Below are 15652 nucleotides of genomic sequence, written 5' to 3' on the forward strand. Positions count from 1 at the left end.
GCAGGGGGGCACACCCCAGTGCTGGGGAGAGAGTGGATAGCCCCTGCCCTCTGCAAAGAGGATGAGGGGCAGGGGCAAGGGGGTGAAGGAGCAGGCTGGGGCTCCCCGTTGATGATGGGGTTTGAGGGGTCCCAACCCCACCCTTCAGAGGGGGGGGGGCGGGCCCTGCTCTGCCCTGGGCAATAACGCCCCGACTCTCTCTGCAGCTGGAGGTCCCAGGACTGAGCAGCTCCTCGCTGCTGGAAGTGGGGCCGGCAAACATGTCCTTCGAGCTGCCCATGCACACCTGCTCTGGCTTGCAGATCCGCTTCCTGCGTTTCACGGTCCCCCCAGCTGGGCTGCCCCACCGCTGGGTGCGCTACGTGACCCACAGCGACTCCTACGTCATCCGCCTCTGAGCCCAGCCTACCGCTGGCTGCGCTACGTGACCCACAGCGACTCCTCCGTCATCCGCCTCTGAGCGCAGCCCCACCGCTGAGTGTGCTAGGTCATCCTCAGCAACGGCTCTCTCATCCACCTCCCTGGCCTGCATCCCCTGCCCCACGGCATTGTGCAGTAACTCCTAGGGTGTCCCCTCGGCGCTGCGCTCTTCCAGGCTAGTCACCTCCCCGCACGCAGGACTCTGGCAATAAACAACTTTATTTATGAGTAGAACCAACCCCCTAACATCTGGAACAGGAGCCCGGTCAGGGCACCGACAGAGCCTGGCCTAGACCCGTCGACCCAGACTCCCCAGGGTGCTCACCCCCACTGGGAGGCCAGTCCTGGAGCCGGGCCACAGAGAAAGGACCTGGTGTGTAATTCCCTGAGAGAGGCCCCGTTCCCGGACGGGTGGTCTCCCGCCTGCTCCAGCCACATCAGGGATCCTGCGGGGGAGAGATTCCCAGTAAGACTTGGCTCCCCCCACTGCAACACGGCAGGTGCCCCCCCCCCCCCGGCTCTCACACTTCCGTGCGCTCACCTCGATGCCGAGGATGGTGGAGTCGAAGAGGTCCCGGAGCTGCTCGCCCTGGGAGCTGTGCGAGCGGATCAGCGGCTGGAGAGGCAAACGCCAGTACCTTAGTGCCCTCTGTGGCCCCCAGCCCAGCCCCTCCTGCCACCAGCAAGCCAGCCAGAGTCCTGGCTGCAAGGTAGAGAGAGCCCCAGGGGAAGGGGCTGTGGGGAGCCAGGCCCCGGATGCCCCGCTGGACGCAGCTCATGTTAGGGTCATCCCCAGCCAGGCTGTGTGGAAGGGGCCTGCCCCAGTCAGGCCGGGGCTCACAGGCCCTCAACACATCACCAATAGCCCTTCCCGCCAGGGCTCCCCTCACCATGTCCAGTCCCTGGGGATCCTCCTCATCACTGCTCTCCTCCTGGATCACCATCTCCTCCTCCTCCTCCATCAGGCTGAGCCTAGGGGACACAGGGCAGGGTCAAGGGGGCTCTGGTCCAGAGAGGGAGAGCCGCCCCCCAGGACAGCGACTACTCCTCACCGGTCCATCCTGCTGCCCAGCCCAGGTCTCGAGGCACTCCGGGGGACCAGGAGCTGCTGCCGGCCGGGCGATTCTCGGGAGCGCTGGGAGCTGAACCAGGGCTGGCTGCAAGGGACAGGAGGGCAGCAGGGTCAGAGCAGGTTAATCCGTCCTCCATCCCTGCTGGCTCTGCCCTGCCCCCCATGGGTCTCACCTCTGCACGAAGTCCGACTCGGACCCCTCCTCCTCCTGCAGCTGCGCCGGGCTGCCCGGCTGGCGCCCCCTTTTCAGCACCGTTGATGTGAGCATCGGGGTCTCCAGGCGGCTGCTCAGCTGGAGGCTGGAATGCCCTCGCTGAGACGAGTCTGGAACAGGAGAGAGACATATGCCAGGTGATCCAGTCCTGGCCCCGGAGTCACCCCACTGTCCCCCCCGCTCTGCTGGTGCCCCCCAATCCTGACCCACATCCCCTGCTATCCCAGCCTTGGGCTCTCCACCCCCCACTCGGTCTGCCAGTGCACCTCAATCCTGACCCGCAGCCCCCCACTGTGGTGCCAGCAGACCAACGTGCCCATGTCTCAGTCAAACACTGACAGCTACACAGCTGGAAGCTGTCCGGCTCACCTGTGCGTTAGTACTGGTGAAACTGGTATTAGAATGGTAAGAATATGTTTAGACTATGCTTGTGAGCGGCTGCCTGTATTAATCTCACATGTACCATCCATGTCCCACGTTGCATGGTAGCATTTGGGCCTGTGACTGTAAACCACCAGACAGGAGAGACACATTAACTAGCGCTAGGGGCTGGGACAGTGCAACTGGAACTTCCCTAGGGACTGTCAGCAAGAGGACACGAGACTTCTACTGTTCTGCACTCTTCCCCAGGAAGGAGAGTCATGCAAGCGGACTCCCAGCAGGTGAGCTTGCAGCTCAGAACATGGCCCGAGGGGAATAAAGCCCCTGACAAGAAGGAACTGATTACGCTGGAGGCGAAGAGTGTGTTTGTAGGCATGACTGGCTTACAGAGCTTGCAGACTATAGCAGCTTTCATTACCTTTTGAAATTTAAGATTGTAACTCATCTGTGTGGCTCTCTGTCGACTTGCTTTAGCCTTGTAAATAACTCCCTGGTTTCCTTTCCCAGTTTCACACACAGTTTATCATGGCTACAGGCCTTATCCTTGGTGCAAGCCCTCAGGTGGAACTGACCTGGGGTAAGGGACTGGCCCTTCAGGAGTGGCAGTAACCTGAACATTGCTGTGATTCTGTGACATAGCTAAGCCCACCTGTCCCTGAGGGGCCTTTCTGTGACTGTTACCCTGCCTGAGGAGCTGCCCTGAGACTGGAGCTTATGCTTCGGACTAGTCACTGCAAGCAGTGTTACACCTGCCATTTCCTAGCAGGGACAGCAGCGTGTGGCATTTGCCCCTCACCATCCAGACGCCTCCTCTTGGCTGCGGTGCTGGGTCTCCTCCGGGATCGGGGAGCTGCAATCCGGCTGGCATCAGAGCCCATGTCATCCAGGGATCTCAGGGAGCGGCGATATGTCAGGAGTGGATTCCAGGCCTTCCCTCTCTGCTGTGGGGAGAGCCTGGCCTGGCAGGTCTGCTCCAGGTAGGACAGGCTGTGCGAGGGAAGGCATAAGAGCGGCCATACTGAGTCAGACCAAAAGTCCATCTAGCCCAGTATCCTGTCTTCCAACAGTGGCCAATGCCAGGTGCCCCACAGGGAATGAACAGAACAGGGAATCATCAAGTGATCCATCCCCTATCGCTCATTCCCAGCTTCTGGCAAACAGAGGTTAGGGACACCATCCCTGCCCATCCTGGCTCATAGCCATTGCTGGACCATCCTCCAGGAACGTATCTAGTTCTTCTTTGAATGCTGTTATAGTCTTGGCCTTCACAACGTCCTCTGGCAAGGAGTTCCATAGACTGACTGTGCGTTGTGTGAAGAAATACTGCCTTTGGTTTGTTTAAACCCTCTGCCTGTTCGTTTCATTGGGTGGCCCCTAGTTCGTGTGCTATGAGAAGGAGTCAGTAACACTTCCTTCTTTGCTTTCTCCACACCCGTCATGATTTTATAGACCTCAATCATACCCCCCCTTAGTTGTCTCTTTTCCAAGCTGAAAAGTTCCTCTCCTCATACGGCAGCCATTCTGTACCCCTAATAATTTTTGTTGCCCTTTTCTGAACCTTTTCCAATTCCAATATGTCTTTTTTGAGATGGGGCGACCACATCTGCACATTCAAGAGGTGGGGGTACCACCGATTTATATAGAGGCAATATGATATTTTCTGTCTTATTATCTCTCCCTTTCTCCATGATTCCCAACATTCTGTTTGCTTTTTTGACTGCCACTGCATGCTGAGTGGATGTTGGCAGAGAACTATCCCTAGTGACTCCAGGATCTCTTTCTTTAGTGGTCACAGCTAATTTAGACTCCTTCATTTTATACATGTAGTTGGGATTGTTTTCCAATGTGCATCACTTTGCATTTATCAACACTGAATTTCATCTGCCATTTTGTTGCCCATACACCCAGTTTTGAGAGATCGCTTTGTAACTCTTCCCAGTCTGCCTGGGACTTAACTATCCTGAGTAGTTTTGTATCATCTGCAAATTTTGCCACCTCACTGTTGACCCCTTTTTCCAGATAATTTATGAATATGTTGAATAGGACTGGGCCCAGTACAGACCCCTGGGGGACACCACTATTCACCACTCTCCACTCTGAAAACTGACCATTTATACCTCCCCTTTGTTTCCTGTCTTTTACCCAGTCACTGATCGAGGAGGGGACCTTCCCTCTTATCCCATAACAGCTGAGTCTGCGTAAGAGCCTTTGGTGCGGGACCTTGTCAAAGGCTTTCTGAAAATCTAAGTACGCTATATCCACTGGATCCCCTTGTCCACGTGGTTGTTGACCCCCTCAAAGGCAGGTTAACCCTTACAGCATGGGGGCCACTGCAATCACCCCCCCAAGCACTCCTGAAAGCCCAGTTGTCCCCCCTCCCCAAGGAACTCCCACCCCCACTGGCCCACCACCCTGGGCACTCACAGCAGTTTCTTGTCCGGGCGCAGCAGGCGGGGAGAGAATTCGCTCAACACCTCCAGGAAGGGCAAGTTGAGGGGCCCCAACTCTGAGCCTGAGGGTGCTGGCTCCTGGAAGGCAAACTTGATCCCAGCCCTGGGCAAGAGAGAGAAAGAGAGATGGGGAGCAGGATGGTGGGGAGACACACATCAAACCCTGCAAGTCCAAGTGCCAGCCATCCCACCCCCACGTGAAGTGCGGACCCCAGCATGCCCCTCCCCAATTCCTAGAGGCTCCCGGATCCCAGCATGCCCCACAGCTCTGCTCTGCTCCCCGCCCAGCCCCCGTCTCACTTGTGCAGGGCGACCAGCGCCCGGCGATTGTGCAGCTGGTGCAGGCTGAAGAACAGGGAGAAGCGCCGTGCCAGGTCCCGGATCTCCAGGAAGGCCTTGCTGTAAACTGCGTCTGGGCCCTGCTGCAGCAGCAGCTCTGTCAGCAGCTGCGCAGGGGACAGAGAGTCAGACATGGGGCCGCATGGCAGCCCGAGCCCCATCCCCCAGCCACCTCCCTACACAGACACACAGGGATGGGCCAACCTAAGGGCCTCCCCAGCCTCCCCACAGCATACACACGGATATGGATCAGTGACAGGGGCTCCCCTCTTCCCCAGGCAGCACTGGGCACAACCCCCTCCCTGGTACCTGCTGCAGGCTGAGGAGAAGGGTGCGGGCCCACTCATCCCGGTCAATCTGCCGCGCCCGGCTCAGCGTCTCCTTGATGATGTCCCCGTAATCCTTGTAGAACTGGAAGGGAGAGCAGGGTGGTGGGGGCCCCGACTGCCCAGCCCCGCCGGTGGCGAGTAGGGCTGCAGGCTTGTCACGGCTGCTGTGACTTTCCTTTGGGGCCAGGATTTTAAGAAAAACTCGCCTGCAGTAGCGGCGCCTGCCTGCAGGGCTGGGTTCAGCTTCCCACTCTGGGCACTGCAACCTGGCACAAGGGGTCGGGCGCAGGCCAGGCCAAACCTCAGCAATGCTGCGGCCCCGTGTGCCGGGTGAGTCACAACACCTGCAGCAGGGAGCCGGGCGCAGTCCCAGACATTTGAGAGTCCACCCCCCGATCCGTACCCCAAGCTCTAGCTGCCCACCCCTTAGTATGGTAGGAGCACCCCCGCCCTGTGCCGTGGGGTCCCTCCCGTGTCTCCCCCACCTTGGCGTAGTGCTTGAAGACGTCGGAGGCAGCGCTCAGCTCCAGCACGTTGTAGAGGATGAGTTTGCAGAACCCGGCCAGCAGGTTGCGCTGTTGGTGTAGCCTCTCGATCCTCCCCTCACTGTCCTCCTCATCTGCAGAGGAGGGGTGGGGGGTGAGGCTTTTGCCCCACAGATCCCTCTCCCCATTTCTCTGTTCCCCCCTCCCTACTCAGCCCCCTTCCCCCAGCCTGCCTGTCCACTCTCCCGCCACTGGCCCCCGGCCCCATGGAGCGAGTGCGCACCACTGCCCACGAGCTCGGCGTGGTTGAAGACGTGATCCATGAGGAATCCGGCCAGCTGGGACTGCAGGGCCACCTCGGGCCGGTACACCAGCAACTCCAGCGCCTCCCGCTCGCCTCGAGCCAGCTGCGGGCTGAATACCAGCAGCAGGTCACTCAGCAGCACAAAGGCCTGGACAGACAGAGGCAGAATGATCACCCACAAACAGCACTGCTGGCGGGGGCTCCCAGCCCCCCTCCCCCAGCATGCCTGAGCTGCAGCCTGTCCAGCCCTCGGCTCCCAGCCCTTGTCCACCTCTCACCTGCTCTTGGACACTGGAGTCCATGTCGGTCAGGCAGCTCTGGCAGAGGGAGCAGAAGGAGGCGACTTTGCGCTTCAGGGCCAGCAGCTCCTTCTGGGGTAAGAGCAGAGGAGGCTGTGAGGGGCAGGAACCCGCAGGCCCCAGAGGCAGGGCCAGGGCTGCCCCCCACGCTGCCCTTCTTGGCAGGGACCTCCCCATCGGCCTCACCTGTGCAGGGACGGTGCCGGAGACATGAGCCAGGTCCCAGAGGATGCTGAAGTGGAGACAGGTCATGGTGGGGATGACCACCTGCAATGGAAGCCCAGAGTGAGCATGTGGGGTAGCAGTCCCCCTCAGTCCCAAACTGCCCCACTGCATCGCTGCTTCCTCTGCCTCCCCTCCCCTGGGTCCAGACAAGGGCATCCTCCGCCCACAGTCCCCCACACTGCCCGACAGGGCAAGGCCCCACCTGGGTTCCCGGCTGTGAGGAGGTGGCCAGGCTCCTGGCTCCCCGAGAGGCCCCCCAGTACCTGCTTGGGGACCTCGCCTGTGTCCACAGCTCGCTGGAGGAGGAGGCTGCAGGGCTCATAGAGCTGCCATGGGGTCAGGTCGTGAGCACTGCAGAGAGAGAGAGAGAGAGAGAGAGAGAGAGAGCGCGCCTCGCTCACAGGAGTGTTCTGGCCCCTGACCCCCTCCCACCGCAGGGCAAGGACGAAGGGACCCATGTGAACAGGGAGCAGGGGAGGCTCCTCCCCACTCTGCGCTCCCTGGACAGGCAGGGACACCCTCCAGGAGATGGGACGGGAAGGGCAGAGCTGTGTGACCGGGCCCTGCTGTCCGGACGGAGCTTTGGGGGGGACGGGGAGACGCAGTCTGGCACTCACTTGTGGAGGACGGAAATGCGCTTCAGAGTGGCAGCCATGCTGTAAACCTCGTCTTCGTCCAGGTACGAGGCCTGAGGGGGGACCGAGACATCTCAGCAGGGCAGGCCCCTAGGTACCAGTCTTACAGCACCCCCAGCACTGTCCCTGAGCGCCTGGCGCCCCCCCTGCTCCCAGTTACACACTATGTACACCCCACTCCCTGAGCACCTGGTGCCCCCACTGCCCCCAGTCACACGCCCCACTCCCTGAGCACCTGGTGTCCCCAATGTCTGCAGTAACATGCCCCATACACCCCAATCCCTGAGTGCCTGGTACCCGCTCCCACACCCCCAGTAACACGCCCCATTCCCTGACGGCCTGGCACCCCCGGCTCCCAGTTACACACTACATACACCATACTCCCTGAGAACCTGGTGCCCCCAAACCCCAGTAACATGCTATATACACCCCACTCCCTGAATGCCTGGCCCCCCTAACCCCCAGTGCCTGCAGTAACATGCCCATATACCCCACTCCCTGAACGCCCGGCTGTGATAAAGTGGGAATATTTTGTAATATTTTTGTAGTCCTGTTTGGACGTGTTTCCCCATATGCGGCAGTGTTACCCCGTGGGTGGAAAAGGAGTGTTTGTTCTCAGAGACAGAAAGGTGGGTGTCCATATCTGCCTGGGCCTTAGTCTCCATGTCAATGGAGCATCTGAGAACACAATGGCAGATCACAGAATCATAGAATAGCAGGGTTAGAAGGGACCTCGGGAGGTATCTAGTCCAACCCCCTGCTCAAAGCAGGACCAATCCCCAATTAAATCAGATCCAATCGCCAGGACCTAGCCAGCCAGGATCCAGAGGGAGATGGACTTCCCCTCTCAGCAGGCAGGCTAAAAACGGTTAATTACCTTCTCGTAATTGTTGTTCTTCGAGATGTGTTGCTCATATCCATTCCAATTAGGTGTGTGTCTGCTGTGTGCAGTCGTTGGAAAGTTTTTCCTCCAGCAGCACCCGTCAGGTGCTCAGGGGGTTCTCACAGCAGAGCAGGGTCAGGCTGGCTCCCAGAGTCAAGGATTGGAGTGGCCTAGCAGATCACCAGTCCAGATACCACCAGCAGGGAACGTCACACTGTCTCTGTGGACCTTGAGCAGGACCTTGTGCACGAGAGGGCTCAGGAGAAAGGCGCAGAGCAGGCGGCCTCCCCAGGGTAGCGGGAATGTGGCCGCAATTGAGCCCAGGCTGCTTTTCTGGAAGGAGCAAAACGCTGGGCACTTCCTGTTGCTCTGAGCGGTGAACAGGTCGACCTAGGGAAACCCCACCTCTGGAAAATGGAGTGAACGATGTCTGGCTGGCTGGACCATGCGTGGTTGTGGAAGGACCTGCTGAGGCAGTCCACCAGTATATTCTGGACTCCTGGCAGATATGATGCTTCCAGGTGGAGTGGGCTATACAGAATTCCCAGAGCCCGAGGGCCTCCTGGCAGAGGGGTGGGGACCAAATTCCACCCTGCTTGTTGATGTAAAACATTGCAGCGGTGTCCATCATGACTGCCACGTATTGGCCTTGCAGTTGAGACTGAAAAGCCTGGCATGCGAGTCGCACCGCTCTGAGCTCCTTGATATTGACATGGAGAGAGAGCTCGTCCTGTGCCCAGAGGCCCTGCATTTGGAGATCTCCCAGATGTGCGCCCCACCCTAGAGCTGACATGTCCGCAACTAGAGAAAGAGAGTTGAGGGCTGCTGAAGGGGACTCTCTCGCAGACTATCTGAGCATTGAGCCACCACTGGAGTGACTCATACCTTCTGTGGCACCATGACCACTAAATTCAGGCTGCTGCACCCCAGGGCGTATGTCAAGGTGAGCCACGTCTGTTGAGGCCTGAGCCGCAGCCTGGCATGCCGGACCATGTACATGCAGGTGGCCTTCTGACTGAGGCAATTCCTTGCTGTAGCGGTTGGGTACTCTCTCACACATCAAATGATGTATGACATGGCTTGGAATCAGGACTCTGGCAAACGTGCTCTTGCCTGGACTGAGTCCAACACTGCCCCCAATAAATTCTATTCTCTGGGTCGGTAACAAGGTTGACTTGTTCACACTGAAGAGGAGACAGTCTCTCAAACGTGGATGTGACCAGACTGATCTGCAACTCCACCTGCTCTCTGGTGTGCCCCCTGAGTAGCCAGTTGTTGAGGTAGGGGTATACCTACACCTGCCTCCTTCGGAGGAAAGCTGCTACCACCGACATGCACTTTGTTACCGCAGTTTCACTTGAAACCAACTCAGGGTTACACTTATATTGGTTTTATTAAATGCCGCTATTGGATCAAACAGAAAAGGGATAGAGCTTATTCATGCATGCACACATTCAACGCATTCATACCCTCATGCACCCCCACATTCATGCAGGTAGAGAGTTACGGGAAACAGCTGAGGAAGCCGAGAAGCCAAAGCATAGCAGATCTGGTGTGTCTGCCTGTGGTCATGGATCCGGGCCGGCAAGCAGGCCAAGAAGAAGAGAGAGCTGTGAGCGTGCGGTCTTCCTTTTATTGGAACTGGACGGCTTCTGTCACGTACACTGAGTTTTCCTTCTGTGTCCATCACAGCATTTGCAGACATTCTTTTCATGCATAGCAGGTTATTATTTTCTTTACAGCACCCTGTGATTGCCTTCTCAGGGCAGATTACATCAGACACACCTGTCTCCTGGCTCTTTTCCCCTTGCAATTCCTCTCCACCCAGTCCCAACATCAACTCCCTTGTTCACACTCCCTTCTCTCCCACACACATTCCCTTGTTCACACTCTCCCTGATCGCGTGATGGAATATTGCAAAGCTTGGAGGTTATACAAGGTTACAAAAGCTTGCAAAAATTACAAAATTTAAAAGGCTATGCTAACAATGACTACATGTTACAAAGTTTGCAAAAGGTTACAGAACTTAATGATCATACTAGCAATGACTGAAAGACTACAAATCTTACAATCACATTCTACTGGATTGAGCGGAGGCTTTACACAACACGCTTGGTGAACACTCGTGGAGCTGTCGACAGGCCGAAGGGAAGGACCGTGAACTGATGTTTTTGGTCGATCACACACCTTAAAAAGCGTCTGTGAGCAGGGCAAATCACTATGTGAAAGTATGCATCTTTCATGTCAAGAGCAGCGAACCAGTCTCCTGGATCCCAGGAAGGGATGATTGTATTGAGAAAGACTGTGCAGAACTTCAACTTTACCAGGAACTTCTTGAGTCCTCGCAGGTCTAGAATGGGCCTGAGACCCCCTCGCCCCCTTTGGCTTGGGGATTAGGAAATAACGGGAGTAGAATCCCTTGCCCCTTAGCTGCTGAGGAACCTCCTCCATCGCTCCTATGGCGAGGAGCGCCTGCACCTCCTGGATAAGGAGTTGCTCATGAGAAGGGTCCCTGAAGAGGGACGGGAAGAGGGTAGGAGCAGAATTGGAGAAAATATCCCACTCCCACCATGTGAAGAACCCAGTGGTCCGATGTTATTTGAGACCATGCATGGTAGAAGTGGGATAGACAGTTCAAAAAACACGGGGAAGGATCCGGCGTTGAGACAGGTGCTCCGTCCTTGGGCACACCTTCAAAATGTTTGTTTTGAGCCTGACGAAGGCTTAGTCGGGCCCTGGCCCTGCCCGGATGGGGAATGGGAAGGCTTACGCCTGCCGTTCCTACCCCTGCACCTGTAAAAATCCTGCCTTGGCTGAGGAGGACACTAGTGGGGAAACTGGGTCCTTCTGACCCTCTCGGTCCTCGGGGCCCTCCTGCCCCGCCTCTATCTCCGTGCCAGCCACTCCAGGGTCTGGCTCAGGAACTGGGGTGGGTTCCGGAGGAGGTGGTGCGCCCGCCGGCTCCTCTGCTCCCCTAGGGGTGGGGTGAGTGGCCGCTGCCTCTGGCCCCCTAGGCTCAGACGCCACTGAGCATGAGGCCTTGGACTGGGCACCCTGGGCCTGGTGGTACGCCCATGGGGTCCAAAATGCTCACTGCTCTGGCCCATGCTACTGTGGTAGCATGTCCAAAATGCTCACTGCCATTGTCCTGCACCGATGTCAGGTCTGTCCCGTGCCAACTTCTGCTGGGGCTGCTGCCAATATTTGGACCCCATCTCCGAGTCCGAAAATGGGGACCGGGACCACGATGGCCGTGGCGGTGCCAAATGCAGCTGAGCCAGGGAGCAGTGCCGCAAGGCTGGGGAGTGGTGCCATGAGTGGGGTCTGCGCAGAGTCGGACTGGTGCCGATACAAACGGTGCCAAGATCAGGACCTACTGCACAAAGGTGATCTGCGCCTGAGCGGGAGTGCTGGCGGGACCTGGATCGGTGCCGCGAGTCAGACCTGGCCGCAAGTGCAACTGGTGCCATGAGACTGATCAGCACCGGGACTCCGAGTGGTACCTCCCCTCTGCAGGCCGAGTCGAAGGGCCGATCATCACCGGCTTTCCCCGGGACTGCGCTGCCCATGGCGGAATCGAAGGCTTAATGCGAAGGGCCAGGGACCTTGGTGCCGTCTTCGCTGCTAGAGGAAAAGCCTTCCGATGACGGTGCATGCGGCACGCGCACACCTAACTGGAATCGATAGGAGCAACCACTCCAAGAAGAGCCGAATTTCCCCAGCTGGAGAACAAAGGACTGGAGGCATATGAGGTGGGGGGACAAGTGTTGGCTGCTGGAAGGCGTTTGGGCTCAGACCTGCAGTCTGACCCAGGAGGTCGGATGGACAGACTGACGGGGTTCCCCACAGAGTGGCTGGGCTCTGGGCTACCCACAATGGACGATGCTTTAACCATTTCTCTAGACTCCCCTAAGCTTCCTGTGCTGTGCGCCACTCAATGAACAAACCCGGCTGTTCTGACAGTGCTGTGCGGGTGTCACTGCAAGCATTAGGCGAGGGGTGTGAATCCCTGTAGAGCGGGCAAGTCTCCCCGGGACTTGTTAAACGGAGCTCACGGTGGCGGGGGGGAGAACAGGGGGGCTGCAGGCCCAGAAGTCCAGCCTCAGGAGGCGGTGAAGCCACATAGCTTCCCCTGGAGGAAGAGGGAGACCCTTTGGGGGTGTGGCCCACTGAAGGATCCCTCCTAGAGACCATTCTGCAGCTGTGAATCCATGATACTGGTGGCCCCCCACCCTCACAGAGAGATGCTCTCTCCACTCCCCTGCCTGGCTGCCATTCCAGACCCTAGCAATCCCCCCTCTCCCTGCAGTGACATCCCCTTCCCACAGGGTCCCAACCCTAGCCCCCGGCCGCAGCCCCGGGAGGTACCTGGAGGAGCTCTGCCACCTCCTGCTGGAACTTGTCAGTCAGTGTGTCCACAAGGCGGCTGCGGGCCAAGTCCACGCGGCTGTAGAAGGTGAACTCTGGGTTGCAGAGCACGTACAGCGCCTGGGAGGCAGCCTCCAGCACCTCCTGGCAAGTGTGCTTCTCCACCACCTCCCGCAGCTGGGCCAGCAGCTGCTCTAGGTACTGTGGGGAGAGAGGGTATGGTGGGGCTGGGCAGAGGGGGGAGAGCTCCTGGGAAGGTGGTGGAGGGGAACAGGCAGACTCTGGAGAAGGAAAAGGGGGATCCCCAGCTCCTGCAGAGGGAGGAGAAGAGCTCACAGGCTGTGACTCACTGTACCCCTGTCCAAGGGGACCCCCAGCACTAGTTGCATCACTTGGATGGGAGGGGTCCCCAGACAGCACAGTGCAACTCAGCCAGCACCTCAAAGGAAGCAGCTAATGGGGTCCCCTCCTCCCCACCCCAGATGCTCCTGTTCCCATGGCACTGCAGGCCCCAGAGCACCTGGGTCTCCCCTGCTCCTGGACTGGCAGCTCTGGAGCCAGGACTCCTGGGTTCTCTCCCTGGCTCTGGGAGGGACGTGGGGGGCTGGGAGCCAGGATTGCTAAGACCCACCCTCAGTACCTTCTCCAGCCGCCCACTGCTGTAGAGGCTGAGGTTGAAGCAGCGCGGCGCCGTCAGCAGGAGCGCCACCTTCTCCGCATCAGCTGAGAACTGCGGGAACAGAGCAGGTGTCACTCAAGCAGGAAGGCAGCAGGATGGGGCAGACACTCCCCCCTTGTACCCCCCACTACGTATGACCTAGCTGGGAATGGCCTCACAGCAAGATCATCCAGATTATGGCACGTGAGGCCCTGGGGTGCCCAGGGAAGGGCAAAGGCCAGACCCAGGGTTCCTGCTTCATCATGGCCCCCTCCCTCCCCAGCTGCAGGTGAAGAGCAGAGGCAGGAAGGGGCATTTTACTTCCCCCCGGGACCCACCTCTGGGAGGTCCCCCCCCTGCACCTCCCCTCCATTTACCTTGGCCAGCAGCTGGGGCAGCAGCGGGATGAGGTACTGAGTGAGTTTCTCCCTGTCGTCCTCCAGGGCCTTCCGCTCCCGCGCTGAGAGCACCTGGCGCAGGGGATGGTGCTGTGAGAGCTGGCTCCCCTGCCCGGTGGCTGCAGATGGTGCAGCGTGCACACCTCCGGCCAGCAGCACAGGGACCCAGCTTGCCTACCCCCTTGGGGGAGTGCGGAGGGTGAGTGTTGAAGTCTCCGGGCCCATGGGGACATGTCACCCAGAGCCACTGAACCCCCCGGGGGAGCTGATGGACAGCGCTCCCCTCCCTTCTCTCGGGCACTTTTACCTTCTTGCCAGGGCCCCTGCCGACGGGCGACTTCCCCTCCGTGGCCTGGCGCATGCTGGACACCAGGATCTCAATCAGGGCGTTTTCCTGCTGGTCGCCCCAGCCTGCTGGGGGGAGAGGGAATAGGACCAGGACCAGGACCAGCCCCAAAGGCTGCCAGGCAGCTGTGACTCTCACCCCGTGCATCACAGCCTCCCCTCCCTCACTCACCCTCCTCTGGGGACTCCTCCAGCAGCAGGTGGGTCAGCCCATCCCAGTCCTTCAGCAGGGGGGCAGCACAGTCCCACAAGCTGTCCACCAGGTACGCCGCATGCTCGTGGAGCTGGGGGAGGAGAGGGGAGACTTGGTGAAACTAGCCCTCACACAGACCCCCCACGCTCCTCCCGACCCCACTGCGCCCCTCACCTCGCTCTCGATGAAGAAAGCCAGCAGCAGCCTAAAGAAGTCCCTGCTCCCCCCACGGCGCCCCTTCTCCTTCATGGCTTCCCAATCCAAGTCAAACTGCCTGCAAACCACACACACATTAGAGAGGGGAGAGCCAGGATGCCTGGGTTCTCTCCCAGACTCCGTGAGGGGAGTGGGGGCTGGTGGGTTAGAACAGTTGGGGCTGGGAGCCAGGATGCCTGGGTTCTCTCCCCAGCTCGGGGAAAAGAGTGGGAGCTGGTGGGTTGGAGCAGAGGAGAGGGAATGTTGTATCTCAGCCACCTGTGAAAAGCACAGGCTGAGACTGCAGGTTAAGGCCTGAAGGGAAGAGGGAGGTGAAACTCCTCTGTGTGGAGTGGCTGTTGGGGGAGCCCTATACCCCAGGGGGAGGAAGGTATATATTTGTTGGCAGTCCCATGCCCCCTGCTGGCGGTGCTGTGACCGCGCTCGCTCACTCACTTCCTGTAAAGAAACTCCCCGGCCGCAGCAGCCAGCGCCCGGTTGGAAGCATACACCACGGGGTAAACGGCCTCGCAGTCCTCATCTGTCAGCATCTCCTCCATGTTCCTGCCCACAGAGCGGGAGAGGTTCAGCCTGAGCAGGGAGAGGGGTCTCCAGCTGCCCCACACCATGGGGCTCACTACGTGCCCCTCCCAGCTTCCTGAAATGCCCTGCATGTGCCTGGCCTCCCCTGTGTCCCTGCTTGGCTCCTAGCGCCATACTCACTGCAGGATCAGGGTCAGCAGCTTGACCGCCTCCACACCCACGTCAGGCTCTTTGTCCAGGACCATGGACACCATGCGACCCTGAGAGCCACAGAACGGAGAGTCAATCACGGGAGGGGGTGTCGCAGGACGGGTAAGTGGGCAACAGGGCCCCACAGGAGGGAGGCCTCCCAGGGTGGGCTGCAGGGGGACAGGCGGGCGGCAGCGCAGGCTCCCCAGGAGGGGGGCATCCCAGGGGCAGGCGGGCGGCAGGGCGGGGCTCCCCGGGGGGGGTCCCAGCAGCAGAGCGGGCGGCAGGGCAGGCTCCCCAGGAGTGGGGGCGTCCCAGGGACAGGCGGGCAGCAGGGTGGGGCATTCACCTTGAAGCGGCTGGTGAAGAGCTCCATGCGGGCAGCCATCTCCCGGCTGCGGTACAGCCCCTGCAGGGCCTTCAGGCACTTGAGCCGCACCTCCCGCTGCTGTGGGGATGGAGAAGCTGAGAGCCAGGCCAGCACCAGCCTCCGTCCCTTCCCTGTGTCACAGGTCAGAGCCCCGCCTCTGGATCTCCCTGCTCCCCTCCAACACCAAGGCCCCAGCCCTCGCCGAGCCCCTGCTCCCCACCTTGTCATGCAGGGTCCAGCCGATGTATTTGAGGTAGCTGTCTGTCAGGAAGGAGGCGCTGTAGCTCTGCATCCAGTTCCCCATCTCTTCTATGCAGATGGCCCGGATCTCAGGCACCACGTCCCTGCCAGACAAGA

General features: G+C 59.4%; 2 protein-coding genes across 3 annotated transcripts in view; one reads left to right on the forward strand and one right to left on the reverse strand.

Annotated features, from left to right (window-relative positions):
• The window catches only part of AP4M1 (adaptor related protein complex 4 subunit mu 1), an 8135-nt gene extending 5547 nt beyond the window's left edge, over window positions 1-2588 (forward strand). For both annotated transcript variants that reach the window (XM_073326894.2, XM_073326893.2), the window contains one exon: window positions 207-2588. In XM_073326894.2, coding sequence (XP_073182995.1) covers window positions 207-398 — 192 coding nt within the window. In that variant the 3' untranslated portion in view covers window positions 399-2588. The remainder of the gene's footprint in view (window positions 1-206) is intronic.
• Window positions 622-15652, reverse strand: part of STAG3 (STAG3 cohesin complex component) — a 27895-nt gene continuing 12864 nt past the window's right edge. The window contains exons 9-32 of the mRNA XM_073326890.2: window positions 15516-15639; window positions 15275-15373; window positions 14917-14996; window positions 14650-14757; window positions 14173-14272; window positions 13978-14089; window positions 13768-13874; window positions 13440-13532; window positions 13045-13134; window positions 12405-12605; window positions 7136-7206; window positions 6782-6869; window positions 6480-6560; window positions 6273-6365; window positions 5974-6142; window positions 5691-5824; window positions 5186-5287; window positions 4838-4983; window positions 4512-4640; window positions 2884-3074; window positions 1666-1816; window positions 1473-1577; window positions 1311-1392; window positions 622-1036 (exon numbers count right to left, since the gene is read on the reverse strand). Of these exons, the coding sequence (XP_073182991.2) occupies window positions 710-1036; window positions 1311-1392; window positions 1473-1577; window positions 1666-1816; window positions 2884-3074; window positions 4512-4640; window positions 4838-4983; window positions 5186-5287; window positions 5691-5824; window positions 5974-6142; window positions 6273-6365; window positions 6480-6560; window positions 6782-6869; window positions 7136-7206; window positions 12405-12605; window positions 13045-13134; window positions 13440-13532; window positions 13768-13874; window positions 13978-14089; window positions 14173-14272; window positions 14650-14757; window positions 14917-14996; window positions 15275-15373; window positions 15516-15639 (2983 nt within the window). The 3' untranslated portion in view covers window positions 622-709. The remainder of the gene's footprint in view (window positions 1037-1310; window positions 1393-1472; window positions 1578-1665; window positions 1817-2883; window positions 3075-4511; window positions 4641-4837; window positions 4984-5185; window positions 5288-5690; window positions 5825-5973; window positions 6143-6272; window positions 6366-6479; window positions 6561-6781; window positions 6870-7135; window positions 7207-12404; window positions 12606-13044; window positions 13135-13439; window positions 13533-13767; window positions 13875-13977; window positions 14090-14172; window positions 14273-14649; window positions 14758-14916; window positions 14997-15274; window positions 15374-15515; window positions 15640-15652) is intronic.

Source organism: Lepidochelys kempii, chromosome 28 (assembly GCF_965140285.1).
Source record: "Lepidochelys kempii isolate rLepKem1 chromosome 28, rLepKem1.hap1, whole genome shotgun sequence".
NCBI lineage: Eukaryota > Metazoa > Chordata > Testudines > Cheloniidae > Lepidochelys > Lepidochelys kempii.